This window comes from Entelurus aequoreus, linkage group LG06 (genome assembly GCF_033978785.1).
Source record: "Entelurus aequoreus isolate RoL-2023_Sb linkage group LG06, RoL_Eaeq_v1.1, whole genome shotgun sequence".
Lineage (NCBI taxonomy): Eukaryota > Metazoa > Chordata > Actinopteri > Syngnathiformes > Syngnathidae > Entelurus > Entelurus aequoreus.
The window spans coordinates 5426327-5441151 of record NC_084736.1 but is presented as its reverse complement, the minus strand read 5'-3'; the positions used below and the strand labels follow the sequence as shown (position 1 = coordinate 5441151).

Below are 14825 nucleotides of genomic sequence, written 5' to 3'. Positions count from 1 at the left end.
TCTGTCTGGTTACTCTGCCATACAGGCCTGATTGGTGGATTGTTACTGAGATGGTTGTCCTTCTGGAAGGTTCTCCTCGCTCCTATACTTCGCTGTAGCTCTGACAGCGTGACCATCAAGTTCTTGATCAATGGCTAGACTTTGACTTAGTCACACTTTATTGATCCACGGGGGAAATTGTTCCACACAGTAGCTCAGTTACAAAGGATAGAAAGGATATAATATATACTGATATATTATATAATATTATACAGGTATTTGTATATAATATATACAATATATAACTATATAAATATATATAATATATGTATGTATATGTATATATATATACACTACCGTTCAAAAGTTTGGGGTCACATTGAAATGTCCTTATTTTTGAAGGAAAAGCACTGTACTTTTCAATGAAGATAACTTTAAACTAGTCTTAACTTTAAAGAAATACACTCTTTACATTGCTAACGTGGTAAATGACTATTCTAGCTGCAAATGTCTGGGTTTTGGTGCAATATCTACATAGGTGTATAGAGGCCCATTTCCAGAAACTATCACTCCAGTGTTCTAATGGTACAATGTGTTTGCTCATTGGCTCAGAAGGCTAATTGATGATTAGAAAACCCTTGTGCAATCATGTTCACACATCTGAAAACAGTTTAGCTCGTTACAGAAGCTACAAAACTGACCTTCCTTTGAGCAGATTGAGTTTCTGGAGCATCACATTTGTGGGGTCAATTAAACGCTCAAAACGGCCAGAAAAAGAGAACTTTCAACTGAAACTCGACAGTCTATTCTTGTTCTTAGAAATGAAGGCTATTCCACAAAATTGTTTGGGTGACCCCAAACTTTTGAACGGTAGTGTATATATATATATATATATATATATATATATATATATATATATATATATATATATATATATATATATATATATAAAGTTGTCTTTTGTATAGAGTGTATTTCTTTCAAGTTAACACTAGTTTAAAGTTATCTTCATTGAAAAGTACAGTGCTTTTCCTTCAAAAATAAGGACATTTCAATGTGACCCCAAACTTTTGAACGGTAGTGTATATATATATATAAACTAAAACTAAAACCACTGAATATAATTTTAGCAAAGTATGATTGTATTGATGAGGCAATTCATCACAGCAGAACAAACACCTGCAGAGCACGTTGATGAGCAGCTCCTGAAGTGACTTTTCGTGGCTCCCCCTTGTGGTTGTGGCCCTGAACAACCGTATAGAATGTTTATGCCAGGGGCCGGCCCTGTATACCATACATGTAAAAGGAAATACATCGATGCATATTTAGTGATCTTGCAGTCTCATTTATGACTAAATCAACTCCAGGAGGTTTTCAAAAACTTCAACTTACTAAATCAAATCTAAGTAATATTAAAAAGTTGAGAGCCGCCACCTCAGCTCAGGGCTTTTGGAGATTGCGCAGGTCTCCCTAATGATTTGACTGCGCACTACAGCATGACGGCCAGGAGGTGGCGACAGTGGTGAGCGCTCAGGAGATCCGAGTGGTCGCAGAGCTGCTGCAGATCTCTCCAGAAGGCCTTCAGAAAGCCATCACCTACAAAGTCACGGTCAGTACTGGAACTTGCATTCTTTAAACACGTGATGAGTAGTATTTTCATCATCTTCACCCTTGCACCTGCACGTCCGCCTCGATGTTGCTTTGTTTAGCTCCTCTACCTTCTCATTTGACCCCTGACCTCTCACTCTTACCTTATTCATTCATGCATTATTTCCCTGACCTCCTTGGCCAGTGGCTTGTAACTAAAGCACTGCATGTTAACTACTGGTTATGTAACTACAAATCACCATTGATGAGGCGGACCTATCGCTTACACACACACAGTCACATGACAGTAAATGCGTGTACACTGGGAGCTATTTACTGGAATGCAGCTTGGATCCAGTTAGTGGGACAAACTGTTTACCCGCTGTACAAACTGTTTACCTGTTTGTAATTCTGGCTGTTAATTTGCATGCTTATATATAAATAAATAGAAAACCCACTGAATTGAAGGTTGAGTTGCTTCAGCTAAAAAAAATGGTTTGATATTAATAAGTTATCATTAAATGATAAGAAAATAAAATGTATGGTGTTTAGTGGTGCAAAGACAAAATGTGAAGCAAAATTTAAATTAAATCAAGTGGAGTATATGAAACTAAATTATTGGGAATAATAATTGATCATAAATTATGTTGGAAACCGCATATTGAATATATAAAGGGAAAAATATCCAAATCCATTGCTATTCTTTATAAAGTAAGACACATGCTGAATAAGAAATGTCTGCATGTGTTATATTATTCTTTTATTTTTCCATATTTAACATGTTGTGTTGAAGTTTGGGGAAATGTTTATAAAACAAACATAGACCCAATAATTAAACTCCAAAAAAGGGTTATTAGAATAATACACAAAGTGTGCTACTATGAACTCTCTCTCTCTCTCTCTCTCTCTCTCTCTTTCTCTCTCTCTCTCTCTCTCTCTCTCTCTCTCTCTCTATGTCCACTACTTGATGTCCATATCCTACCCCCCCACACCCCCCCCCTCCACACCCCTGATTGTAAATAATGTAAATAATTAATTGTGATTATCTTGTGTGATGACTGTATTATGATGATAGTATATATCTGTATCATGAATCAATTTAAGTGGACCCCGACTTAAACAAGTTGAAAAACTTATTGGGGTGTTACCATTTAGTGGTCAATTGTACGGAATATGTACTTCACTGTGCAACCTACTAATAAAAGTCTCAATCAATCAATCAATCAATCAATCAAAACATACCAATCCATTATTTATAAGTTCTAATGTGTTAAAATGATCAGGTATTGTGTTTTTAAAAACAATGGAAATTATGTTTGGAGTAAAAAACAACAGCCTTCCAGCTTGTATTCTTAGATTATTGAAATTAAGAGGAGAAAACTATAATTTACGTTGGATATTGATTTTTGAAATCGGTAAAGTAAGAAGGAATATAAAATACAAATGTATTTCAGTTTTAGGAGTTAAATGGTGGAACAAGTTTAGTGATGAGTTGAAGACATGTAGTTCTTTGTTTAGGTTTAAGAAAGCCTTGAAAGGTGAAATAATAGAAAATTATAAAATATAGCAACGATTACTTTCATCCCATTGATTTTTTTGAACGTTGATGTTCCAAGTAATATTATTTTCAGTAAATGTGTAGGATATGCAAATATAAGCCTTGGCTTCAGCTTGTTCCTTTTTCGGTCATTCTTTATCTTTTTTTTTTGTGTGTAATTGTGTATGATTGTTAAATATGTATAATCTGTGCTGTTAAACTGATGGTTGATTATATGACCGAAATAAACTCATTTCATTCATTCAATTTCAAATAGTCACTAAAAACTATTGTTTGTGCAAATTGGATGGAAAAACGCAATGTACTGAGCAGAATTTGAAACAATGAAGGGTTATTTATGGATGTTAACCACAGTGGTACCTCAACTTACTGCTTCTGTGACAGAGCTCAGACCTCCAAACACTCAATGTCGCCCATTGAAATCCATTTAATCGGTGCTTGGCCCCACAAAAACAGCACATTTTTAACATGTACCATGCTTTAAAAAAAAAAAAAAAAATCACAAATTTTGTATAAAAACAATACAATAGAATGTAGTACAAAAAAACAACACTAGTTTTATTAAGTCATGTAATAATAATGTACAGCATTTGCCTTGGAGAGGGGACTTCTACTGTATCTTCTTCCAGCTGCTGCTCCGTCAAACACACCGTCAGCAGCTTTTCCATATTTTCTTTGATAAATGTTCCGAAATTTAAGGTTTCAAGTAGAGATGTATGATAATGGCTTTTTTGCCGATATTCCGATAATGTCCAACTCTTTATTACCGATTCCGATATCAACCGATACCCATACATACAGTCGTGGAATTAACACATTATTATGCCTAATTTTGTTGTGATGCCCCGCTGGATGCATTAAACAATGTAACAAGGTTTTCCAAAATAAATCAACTCAAGTTATGGAAAAAAATGCCAACATGGCACTGCCATATTTATTATTAAAGTCACAAAGTGCATTATTTTTTTAACATGCCTCAAAACAGCAGCTTGGAATTTGGGACATGCTCTCCCTGAGAGAGCATGAGGAGGTTGAGGTGGGCGGGGTTGAGGTGGTGGGGGAGGGGGGGGTAGGCGGTAGGGGGGGTGTACATTGTAGCGTCCCGAAAGAGTTAGTGCTGTGAGGGGTTCTGGGTATTTGTTCTGTTGTGTTTATGTTGTGTTACGGTGCGGATGTTCTCCCGAAATGTGTTTGTCATTCTTGTTTGGTGTGGGTTCACAGTGTGGCGCATATTTGTAACTGTGTTAAAGGTGTTTATGCGGTTACCCTCAGTGTGACCTGTATGGCTGTTGACCAAGTATGTATTGCATTCACTTGTGTGTGTGTAAAGCCGTAGATGTTATGTGACTGGGCCAGCACGCAAAGGCAGTGCCTTTAAAGTTTATTGGCTACGTCGGTGTACACAGCGGCGTTTTAAAAAGTAATACATTTTACTTTTTGAAACCGATACCAATAATTTCCGATATTACATTTTAAAGCATTTATCGGCCGATAATATCAGCAGTCCGATATTATCGGACATCTCTAGTTTTAAGTGATGAGATATAAATGTTTAGATATTATTTTAAATTTTTTCTGCTTCAGTATGGTGCAGACCGGCAGTGATGAGCTCAAATTCCTTGACCACGTCATGTTTTTGATGATTTCTTTCTTTAATTCAATGAATAGCATCCATTTTTTTAGCAAAACAAAGTTATGTCAATCTTTAGCTATAAGCTAATACTAGCGAGTAAAAGTAATGTTTGTAACGTCTTGGTTGGACTTTACGGGGTTCACCAGGTAATGTTGGGGATGCTTGGAAAGAACATCTCGGGTTCTAGACATCTGGTCAGGACTCTCCTCACTCTTTTGCCTTCACCTTCATTGGCCATTCCTTTTTGGTAAATTTATATACTCTGGACCTAGACGTTGAGTCCGCGACGTACATGGCGGACAATAACTGATACAGTCTGCTTTGCCAGTCCAAAAGCATTCGCTGTTTTCCGTAGTCTTCCCTCGTCGTCCAGGTAATACAAAGCACACGCTACCTTTTTTATCACATCCACGGGAGCCCGCATTCTCGTTGTCTCTCCTTCGACAAATGGACAAAGTTTTTTGCTAAGTAGAATCACAGCTGACCCGGACATTGGAAAGTTCTCTTGCCGTCTGAGAAGTGTTGTATCCCAAATAGCTGCAATGGCTTCCTATTAAGGTATTCATGTGTGATTTCCTCAAGCGTCTGTACATGTAGAAGAAGGAGAAACACGGGAATGTCTGGATGACTCGCCTTCATCTATCCAGTGCTTAGCTCCGAGTTACGAAACCGCTTTATTATGAAGCTGGCTGTGGCGCGTTCTTTCTGGCGTCACTTCCTCTCCGAACTCAGTTTGTAAACGATCAATGAGTCCATACAAAGCTAAGAGCCGGAGATTCAAGAAATACACGGCGCACTTACCCGTGTAAAAAATTGATCGAGGAGGGGGATCTTAAACGCTGGTTTAGTGTGGCTGAAACGGGGCTTTGGCTAAATAATTATTTGTTTAAGGGGTTATCCGGCTTAGTGTAGACATGACCTCAGAAAAGTAGCGTCAGATTTACCGCCCGTCCGAGCACCCACTGGCAGAAATGTAGATCGCCGCCTACGGTACACTCTATTTGAAAGATTGCATACACTGTTTAGCGTGTGCTATGTGGATCTTAGTCCATTGGCTCTTTGTGTTTTGGTGCAGTTTTGCTACAGATTTCCCCGCCCCACCTTTTGCCTCTCAGAAAATAATAACGAATCTAACTAACAAAAAGGTGTAACCTGTCCTTTTTTGTGCTGATCAAATGTCACTAAAATGATTTAATACATATTTTTTCTTATCTCAATTTACTGTTTCATTTGGATTACAGGTCCCAAAAATCCTCCCATTTTTGAGGGAAAACTTACTTGAATACTAATATTGTTGATTGTACTCACTTTTTTTTGACAATTGTGTGCATAAGTGACTTTACCGTCATTCAAGCCTTTTGTCTTCTGCACAGGAGACAATGAGGGACACGATTTACACGCCGCTGACTGTGGACAGCGCTGTCGATGCCAGGTGATATCAGCACGTATTGTTTTTTCTTACGTCACTTGAAAACTTTGTTTACAAGTCATTCGTAAACTAAAACTAGGCTCAGTGTTGTGTTGTGACGGGGGAAGAAGACGGCACAGACAACAAAGGGCGTAGTTTGCCTCAATGATTTATTATATATATATATATATATATATATATATATATATATATATATATATATATATATATATATATATATATATACTAAATATGTATATATATAAATTGTTGCATCTGACCAGTCTTCCTCTCAGGGAATTAAAGTCACTTGTCAATCGCACGTTCTATCAGATGACATATATGTTGAGTAAGAAGGACCATCAAGACAGAATAGGAATATTATCAAGTTTCACTAAAGTTTTAGGAGACCAGTCCTACAGTCCGTTAATAGCGGCATCTAGAAGCGGTCTGAAAGCCAAACGGAAAGAGACAACTTATTGAATACGAAAACAGCCCCCACCCTGCCCAGAAAGGAATACAGCCTCATTGTTCTAATACTGATAAGGTAAAAAGGGAGTATGCTATACTCCCACATTCCAACCCATTCAAGGTAAAGCACAGAGTTTACTTGGGGACAAAAGATACAAGCAAAAAGAGTACACATGGGAAAATATTAGCTGCTTTAAACATGACTATGAATAAAGAAAGAACTCTTAAAAATATATGCATTTTCCACAATATATATAAATAATAACAAACAATAATAATATAAACTAGAGAATGTAATGTGACAAAAATCCAAGAGTGTGTATGGTGTGTGACTAAGTGTGGGAATTAATTGTTGTGTGTTACCGGTAGTGATGTGCGAGAGGCGGAAGTCCTGGAGGGGAAAGGCATTCTCGAATGTCCGTGAGACAGGCAGGTTGTCGGGGGGGTATAGCGAGGCGTCAAAAGGTCCGTGTCCAAGCGGGAGGTCAAGGGTCGAGGGAGGCAGTCCGGAATCCAGAGGGGAACAACAAGGAAGACGAGACGCACAGCTCGTCCCGTGGAACGAAGACAGACTGCAGGAAGGACGACAAGGAAGACACGAGACTAATCAAACACGGGGAAGAAAACACAGAGAGCAAGATTGCATAGAGCACGAACATCACTTACGGTACTCCAACAGATGATTACGTTCTGGCGCCGGATAGCAGGTTGAGCAGGCTTATGAAGGCAGGACCTCTCATTAGCGCCAGGTGCGTTGAGTGCTGATGGAAAGCAGCTGCTTGCTGCCGCCGGAGTGACGCGTGCAGGAGATGAGCGGCCGTGGGGATGTGTCCCGAGGTGCGCTCCTCGGGGCTCATTGAAGAATGCGCATTGGCATGCGCCCGGGCCGTGACACTCAGTCCTTTATCCGATAGGTGGTCTTGAATGACTTTGAACCCCCTTGTCCTGCAGAGATGCTGTTGCCAAGATCTTGTACTCCCTGCTCTTCCACTGGCTGACGGAGAGGATCAACACTCAGGTGTATCCTCGCCAACACTCTCTCTCCATTTCCATCCTGGACATTTACGGATTTGAGGTACTGGACTGTGTCTCTACTCTACTCTTTGTCATGAAAACACATGATTTAATAAAGGTTTGCGTGTACTAAAACATGTGCAAACTTAATAGCACGTGCAATGCTGAGCTACTAAACGTGTGCAAAGTGGATTGCGTCTGTTAAGTGAGCAGAATAAGGTGTGCAATCCATTTTATGTCTCTGTTTTCGTTATACACTTTATTGCCAAAAGTATTTGGCCACCTGCCTTGACTCACATATGAACTTGAAGTGCCATCCCATTCCTAACCCATAGGGTTCAATATGACACCTTTTGCAGCTATTACAGCTTCAACTCTTCTGGGAAGGCTGTCCACAAGGTTGCCGAGTGTGTTTATAGGAATTGTCCACCATTCTTCTAAAAGTGTGTGAGGTCACACACTGATGTTGGTGTAGAAGGCCTGGGTCTCAGTCTCCGTTCTAATTCATCCCAAAAGTGTTCTATCGGGTTCAGGTCAGGACTCTGTGCAGGCCAGTCAAGTTCATCCCCACCAGACTCTGTCATCAATGTGTTTATGGACCTTGCTTTGTGCACTGGTGCACAGTCATGTTGGAAGAGGAAGGGGCCCGCTCCAAACTGTTCCCACAAGGTTGGGAGCATGGAATTGTCCAAAATATTTTGGTGTCCTGGAGCATTCAAAGTTTCTTTCACTGGAACTAAGGGGCCGAGCCCAACTCCTGAAAAACAACCCCACACCATAATTCCTCCTCCACCAAATTTCACACTCGGCACAATGCAGTCCGAAATGTAGCGTTCTCCTGGCAACCTCCAAACCCAGACTGGTCCATCAGATTGCCAGATGGAAAAGTGTGATTCATCAGTCCAGAGAAGGCGTCTCCACTGCTCTAGAGTCCAGTGGTGATGTCCTTTACACCACTGCATCCCACGCTTTGCATTGGACTTGGTGATGTATGGCTTAGATGCAGCTGCTCGGCCATGGAAACCCATTCCATGAAGCTCTCTGCGTACTGTACGTGGGCTAATTGGAAGGTCACATGACGTTTGGAGCTCTGTAGCAACTAAAAGTCTTTGAACTATGCGCTTCAGCATCCGCTGACCCCTCTGTCAGTTTACGTGGCCTACCACTTGGTGGCTGAGTTGCTGTTGTTCCCAAACTCTTCCATTTTCTTATAATAAAGCCGACAGTTGACTTTGGAGTATTTAGGAGCGAGGACATTTCTCAACTAGATTTGTTGCACAGGTGGCATCCTATGACAGTTCCTTGCTGGAAATCACTGAGAGCGGCCCATTCTTTCACAAATGTTTGTAGAAACAGTCTCCATGCCTAAGTGCTTGGTTTTATACATCTGTGGCCGGGCCAAGTGATTAGGACACCTGATTCTCATCATTTGGATGTGTGGCCAAATACTTTTTTGGCAATATAGTGTAGGAGTGCCTCACGTTCTTGACCTGACCTCCTCCAGGGAACTGCGGTCCTGTATAATGACACTCGCTTGTAATAAAGCAACTTTTGGTTCCTCCGACGTCTCTTTTGATCCAGCCGCACTGCCGTGTCGCCCTTCTGTCCGGACAAGGATGACAAGACCAGAAATACACTTTAATAGATTTCACATGCTGATTACCGCATGGAATTTGGATCTTAGTAAATCAGGCCATGTGTGTGTGTGTGTGTGTGTGTGTGTGTGTGTGTGTGTGTGTGTGTGTGTGTGTGTGTGTGTGTGTGTGTGTGTGTGTGTGTGTGTGTGTGTGTGTGTGTTTACAGGATCTAGCATACAACAGCTTTGAGCAGCTGTGCATTAATTATGCCAACGAGTATATGCAGTTCTTCTTTAACAAGATCATTTTCAGGGAGGAACAGGTAAGCCACTTGCATGTTTGGTCAGAAAGCCTTCATCCAATCTACTTTTGTGATGCAGGAGGAGTACAGCAGGGAGCAGATTCCCTGGCAGGACATTCCGTTTGATGACAACCAGCCCTGCATTGACCTCATCGCCGCAAAGCCTCATGGGATACTGAGGATACTGGACGACCAGAGCTGTTTCCCGCAGGCAAGTGATCACACATGCAAGTGTGTACATTTCCAATCGTAATCAGCCTGCTTGTTGAGCAGGCAACGGATCATACCTTTCTCCAAAAGTGTCACTATCACCATGGCAACAGCCCACTGTATGTGAAGCCAAAGATGCCCCTCCCCGAGTTCACCATCAAGCATTTTGCCGGGCGTGTCAGCTATCAGGTATGTTGATCTTCATTAGGTACTCTCGCACAATAGAATTCAATCCAATGAAGGTATCAAAACTAGGGATGTCCGATAATGGCTTTTTGCCGATATCAGATATTCCGATATTGTCCAACTCTTTAATTACTGATACCGATATCAACCGATATATGCAGTCGTGGAATTAACACATTATTATGCCTAATTTGGACAACCATGTATGGTGAAGATAAGGTACTTTTTAAAAAATAAAATAAAATAAGATAACTAAATTAAAAACATTTTCTTGAATAAAAAAGAAAGTAAAACAATATAAAAACAGTTACATAGAAACTAGTAATGAATGAAAATGAGTAAAATTAACTGTTAAAGGTTAGTACCATTAGTGGACCAGCAGCACGCACAATCATGTGTGCTTACGGACTGTATCCCTTGCAGACTGTATTGATATATATTGATATATAATGTAGGAACCAGAATATTGATAACAGAAATAAATGGGGGGAGGGAGGTTTTTTGGGTTGGTGCACTAATTGTAAGTGTATCCTGTGTTTTTTATGTTGATTTAATAAAAATAAAAACAATAAACCGATACAGATAATAAAAAAAACGATACCAATAATTTCCGATATTACATTTTAACGCATTTATCGGCCGATAATATCGGACATCCCTAATCAAAACATATGCAAAGCTAGTAATCCTTCGTCATTGTTGTGAAGTATTACTGAAAATATTGAAAGTTAATTTGGATTTTGTACTTTTTTTCATTTTTGTACTGTAATACTTTTAGGTCATCATGAATTTCCACATTCTAATTATTAGAATGCCCACAATACTGGGAGGAGGGGATGCACATACAGTCGTGGTCAAAAGTGTACATACACTTGTAAAGAACATCATGTCATGGCTGTCTTGAGTTTCCAATCATTTCTACAACTTATTTTTTTGTGATGTAGTGATTGGAGCACATACTTGTTGGTCACAAAAAACATTCATGAAGTTTGCTGCTTTTATGAATTTATTATGGCTCTACTGAAAATGTGAGGGTCAAAAGTATACATACAGCAATGTTAATATTTGCTTACATGTCCCTTGGCAAGTTTACCTGCAATAAGGCGCTTTTTGGTAGCCATCCACAAGCTTCTGCTGGAATTTGTGACCACTCCTCTTGACAAAATTGGTGCAGTTCGGCTAAATTTGTTGGTTTTCTGACATGTACTTGTTTCTTCAGCATTGTCCACACGTTTAAGTCAGGACTTTGGGAAGGCCATTCTAAAACCTTCATTCTAGCCTGATTTAGCCATTCCTTTACCACTTTTGACGTGTGTTTGGGGTCATTGTCCTGTTGGAACACCCAACTGCGCCCAAGACCCAACCTACGGGCTGATGATTTCAGGTAATCATCCTTTTTCATTGTCCCATTTACTCTCTGTAAAGCACCAGTTCCATTGGCAGCAAAACAGGCCCAGAGCATAATACTACCACCACCATGCTTGACGGTAGGAATGGTGTTCCTACGATTAAAGGCCTCACCGTTTCTCCTGGGTCTTGGGCGCAGTTGGGTGTTGCAACAGGACAATGACCCCAAACACACATCAAACGTGGTAAAGGAATGGCTAAATCAGGCTAAAATGAAGGTTTCAGAATGGCATTCTTAACATGTGGACAATGCTGAAGAAACAAGTCCATGTCAGAAAACCAACAAATTTAGCTGAACTGCACCAATTTTGTCAAGAGGAGTGGTCAAAAATTCCAGCAGAATCTTGTGGATGGCTCCCAAAAGCTGTATGTATACTTTTGACCCTCACATTTTCAGTAGACCCATAATTACCGTAATTCATAAAAGAAGCAAACATCATGAATTTTTTTTGTGACCAACAAGTATGTGCTCCAGTCACTCTATCACAAAAAAATAAGAGTTGTAGAAATGATTGGAAACTCAAGACAGCCATGACATGATGTTCTTTACAAGTGTATGTAAACTTTTGACCAGGACTGTCTAATAATTTAGCACTTGCAATGTAGCTGTGCTCTTTTCGTCCGACGCAAAAAGTGCATGCGCTGCTGAGCTCTTTTTTACAAGAGCTCCGGTGTGTAGGGACCAGGTCATATTGTCAGTTATCTGCACCCCCAGGAACTTGGTGCTGCTTACCATCTCCACTGCGCTGCCGTTGATGATGTGTTGCTGCCATTACATTCTAAGTTCATGATTATTTGGGGTTTTGAAGTTGTTTTAGAGACTTTGAAGGCTACAACGGTGACTCCCATTAGCCGCGTCTTCCAAGCGTTTTCATCATCTTTAAAACCCGAATTACAAAAAAGAAAAGACGTGTTTTTGTCTCATAATGATTGTGAACGATAGGCAAAATTCAAAAAAATGTGCAGTTCCCATTTACAGGCTGCAGTGTTTCCCATAAACTGCCAAGATACCTGTGGCGGTGGGGGCGTGGCTATGGGCGTGGTCACCACATCATCGAGTAATTTGCATAATTTACTACAATGATTTGATTTTCTCTAAAAAGGCTCAAAAAATGTATACTTACTAATTAATAATAACAGTTTTGTTTTAAACGTCCATCCATCCATTTTACAATATAATTACAACACTTTATGTACATATGTATATACAGATTTGAACAATAAGTTATTCACTGAAATATATTTATTAATTGTGGTTCTTACAAAACATATATCTCCACCCGATTGTAGCTGAGATAGGCTCCAGCACCCCCCGCGACCCCATAAGAGGCAGAGTTTTTTAATTTATTTTTTTTATTTTTTTATTTAATTTTTTTATTTGTGGCGGACGTAATTCTTTCGTGGCGGGCCGCCACAAATAAATGAATGTGTGGGAAACACTGGGCTGATTTGGAGCATGCAGACACCAAAATGAATCTAAATATCTCCTATATGAAACAACAATGCCTGTATTATTTCAGTGCAGCATGGCTGTTGGAGCCAGGTTGAGACTAAAGTTGTGCGCTGCATGTTCCACAACATGGCAAAAGTCAGTCAAATGAGCATTATTGTGTTACATTAAGCATGTGCAGGCGTACTTCATGACATTGATGCAATTTAGGATGAACAAATTCAACCCAAACATGTGACAAGAGACCTCCTGTCTAATCATGCAGGTCTACAAGTTCCTGGATAAAAACTACGATCAGGTCCGTCAAGATGTCCTGGACTTGTTCATTCAGAGCAGGAACAAGGTGAGGATTTTATTTTCTTGGAACGTTACCCAGGTGGGAACTCACTCCTATTTCTTTGGCGTGTTGAGATGGTGTCCAACCTCTTCCTGGCTCACGCGGAGGCCATAGGTCAGCAGAAAGGAAAAAGCAGCACGGTCAGCAGGAAATATCAAGCGTCCACAGTCAGCAGCAAGTTCCAGCAGTCTCTCCTCCAGCTGGTGGACAAGATGGAGAGGTGACCTCGTAAAACATGAGCTCAGTGATGTTTATTTGTCTCACTTTCATCCCTCCATTTCAGATGCAACCCCTTTTTTGTCCGCTGCATTAAGCCAAATAACACAAAGGTAGAACCGAAACAAGTCTCCTGGTGACTTGAGTAAACCTTAACCACAAGGTGTGTGTTCAGCATCCAGGTGTGTTTGAGGACCACCTGGTCAAAGCTCAGCTGAGACACTCGGGTGTCATGGAGACCATCAGGATCCGGAAAGAAGGATATCCTGCCAGAATGCCCTTCTCTGTCTTCCTGTTCAGGTAACACACCTTTTTTAAAGACACTCCAAATGTCTTAAAAGGTGTCCTCCAACGGATTTTGGTCCAATATCAGAATATCTGATTTAATCGGCTTGCATGTAAAACCCCAGATGTGATACCAGCAGTCACGTAGATCAGTGTTTTTCAATCTTTTTTGAGCCAAGGCACATTTTTTGCATTGAAAAAATCCGGGGGCACACCACCAGCAGAAATCATAAACTCAGTTGACAGTAAAAAGTCGTTGTCGCAATTGTTGGATATGACTTTAAAGCATAACCAAGCATGAATCACTATAGCTCTTGTCTCAAAGTAGGTGTACTGTCACCACTTGTCACATCACACCCTGACTTATTTGGACTTTTTTGCTGTTTTCCTGTGTGTAGTGTTTTAGTTCTTGTCTTGCGCTCCTATTTTGGTGGCTTTTTTGTCTTTTTTTGGTATTTTCCTGTAGCAGTTTCATGTCTTCCTTTGAGCGATATTTCCCGCATCTATTTTGTTTTAGCAATCAAGAATATTTCAGTTGTTTTTATCTTTCTTTGTGGGGACATTGTTGATTGTCATGTCATGTACGGATGTACATTGTGGACGCTGTCTTTGCTCCACAGTAAGTCTTTGCTGTCGTCCAGCATTATGTTTTTGTTTACTTTGTAGCCAGTTCAGTTTCACCTTCATTCTGCACGGCCTTCCCTAAGCTTCAACGCCTTTTCTTAGGGGCACTCACCTTTTGTTTATTTTTGGTTTAAGCATAAGACACCTTTTTACCTGCATTTACAAAGCAATTAGCTACCGGCTGCCACCTACTGATATGGACGAGTATTACACGGTTACTCTGCCGAGCTCTAGACACTCAACAACAACACATCATTTGCAGACTATAATTACTGGTTTGCAAAAAATGTTTTTAACCCAAGTATGTGAAATTAGATAATCTCCCACGGCACACCAGACTGTATCTCACGGCACACTAGTGTGCCGCGGCACAGTGGTTGAAAAACACTGACGTAGACTATTGGCTACTAGAAGCTAACAGCTACACAACAGCTAAGCACACAATAGCATGCAAGCTAGTTCTTACATTGTAGTTGCATATTACTTACACGTACAAAGTCTCTAAGGCAGAAGCTTATTAGAAAGCAAGCATCCAGTAACAAACATGTCTGCATCATTATTGTAACTTAATTAATTATTGTG

The 14825-nt window shown here is 40.1% G+C and overlaps 1 protein-coding gene across 4 annotated transcripts in view; it reads left to right on the top strand.

The window, feature by feature from the left end:
* myo15aa (myosin XVAa) overlaps positions 1-14825 on the top strand; it is a 126790-nt gene that overhangs the window by 37259 nt on the left and 74706 nt on the right. For all 4 annotated transcript variants that reach the window (XM_062049883.1, XM_062049880.1, XM_062049882.1 and 1 more), the window contains 10 exons: positions 1475-1588; positions 6131-6189; positions 7588-7711; positions 9454-9549; positions 9608-9739; positions 9802-9927; positions 13047-13124; positions 13193-13338; positions 13402-13447; positions 13510-13634. In XM_062049883.1, the coding sequence (XP_061905867.1) occupies positions 1475-1588; positions 6131-6189; positions 7588-7711; positions 9454-9549; positions 9608-9739; positions 9802-9927; positions 13047-13124; positions 13193-13338; positions 13402-13447; positions 13510-13634 (1046 nt within the window). The remainder of the gene's footprint in view (positions 1-1474; positions 1589-6130; positions 6190-7587; positions 7712-9453; positions 9550-9607; positions 9740-9801; positions 9928-13046; positions 13125-13192; positions 13339-13401; positions 13448-13509; positions 13635-14825) is intronic.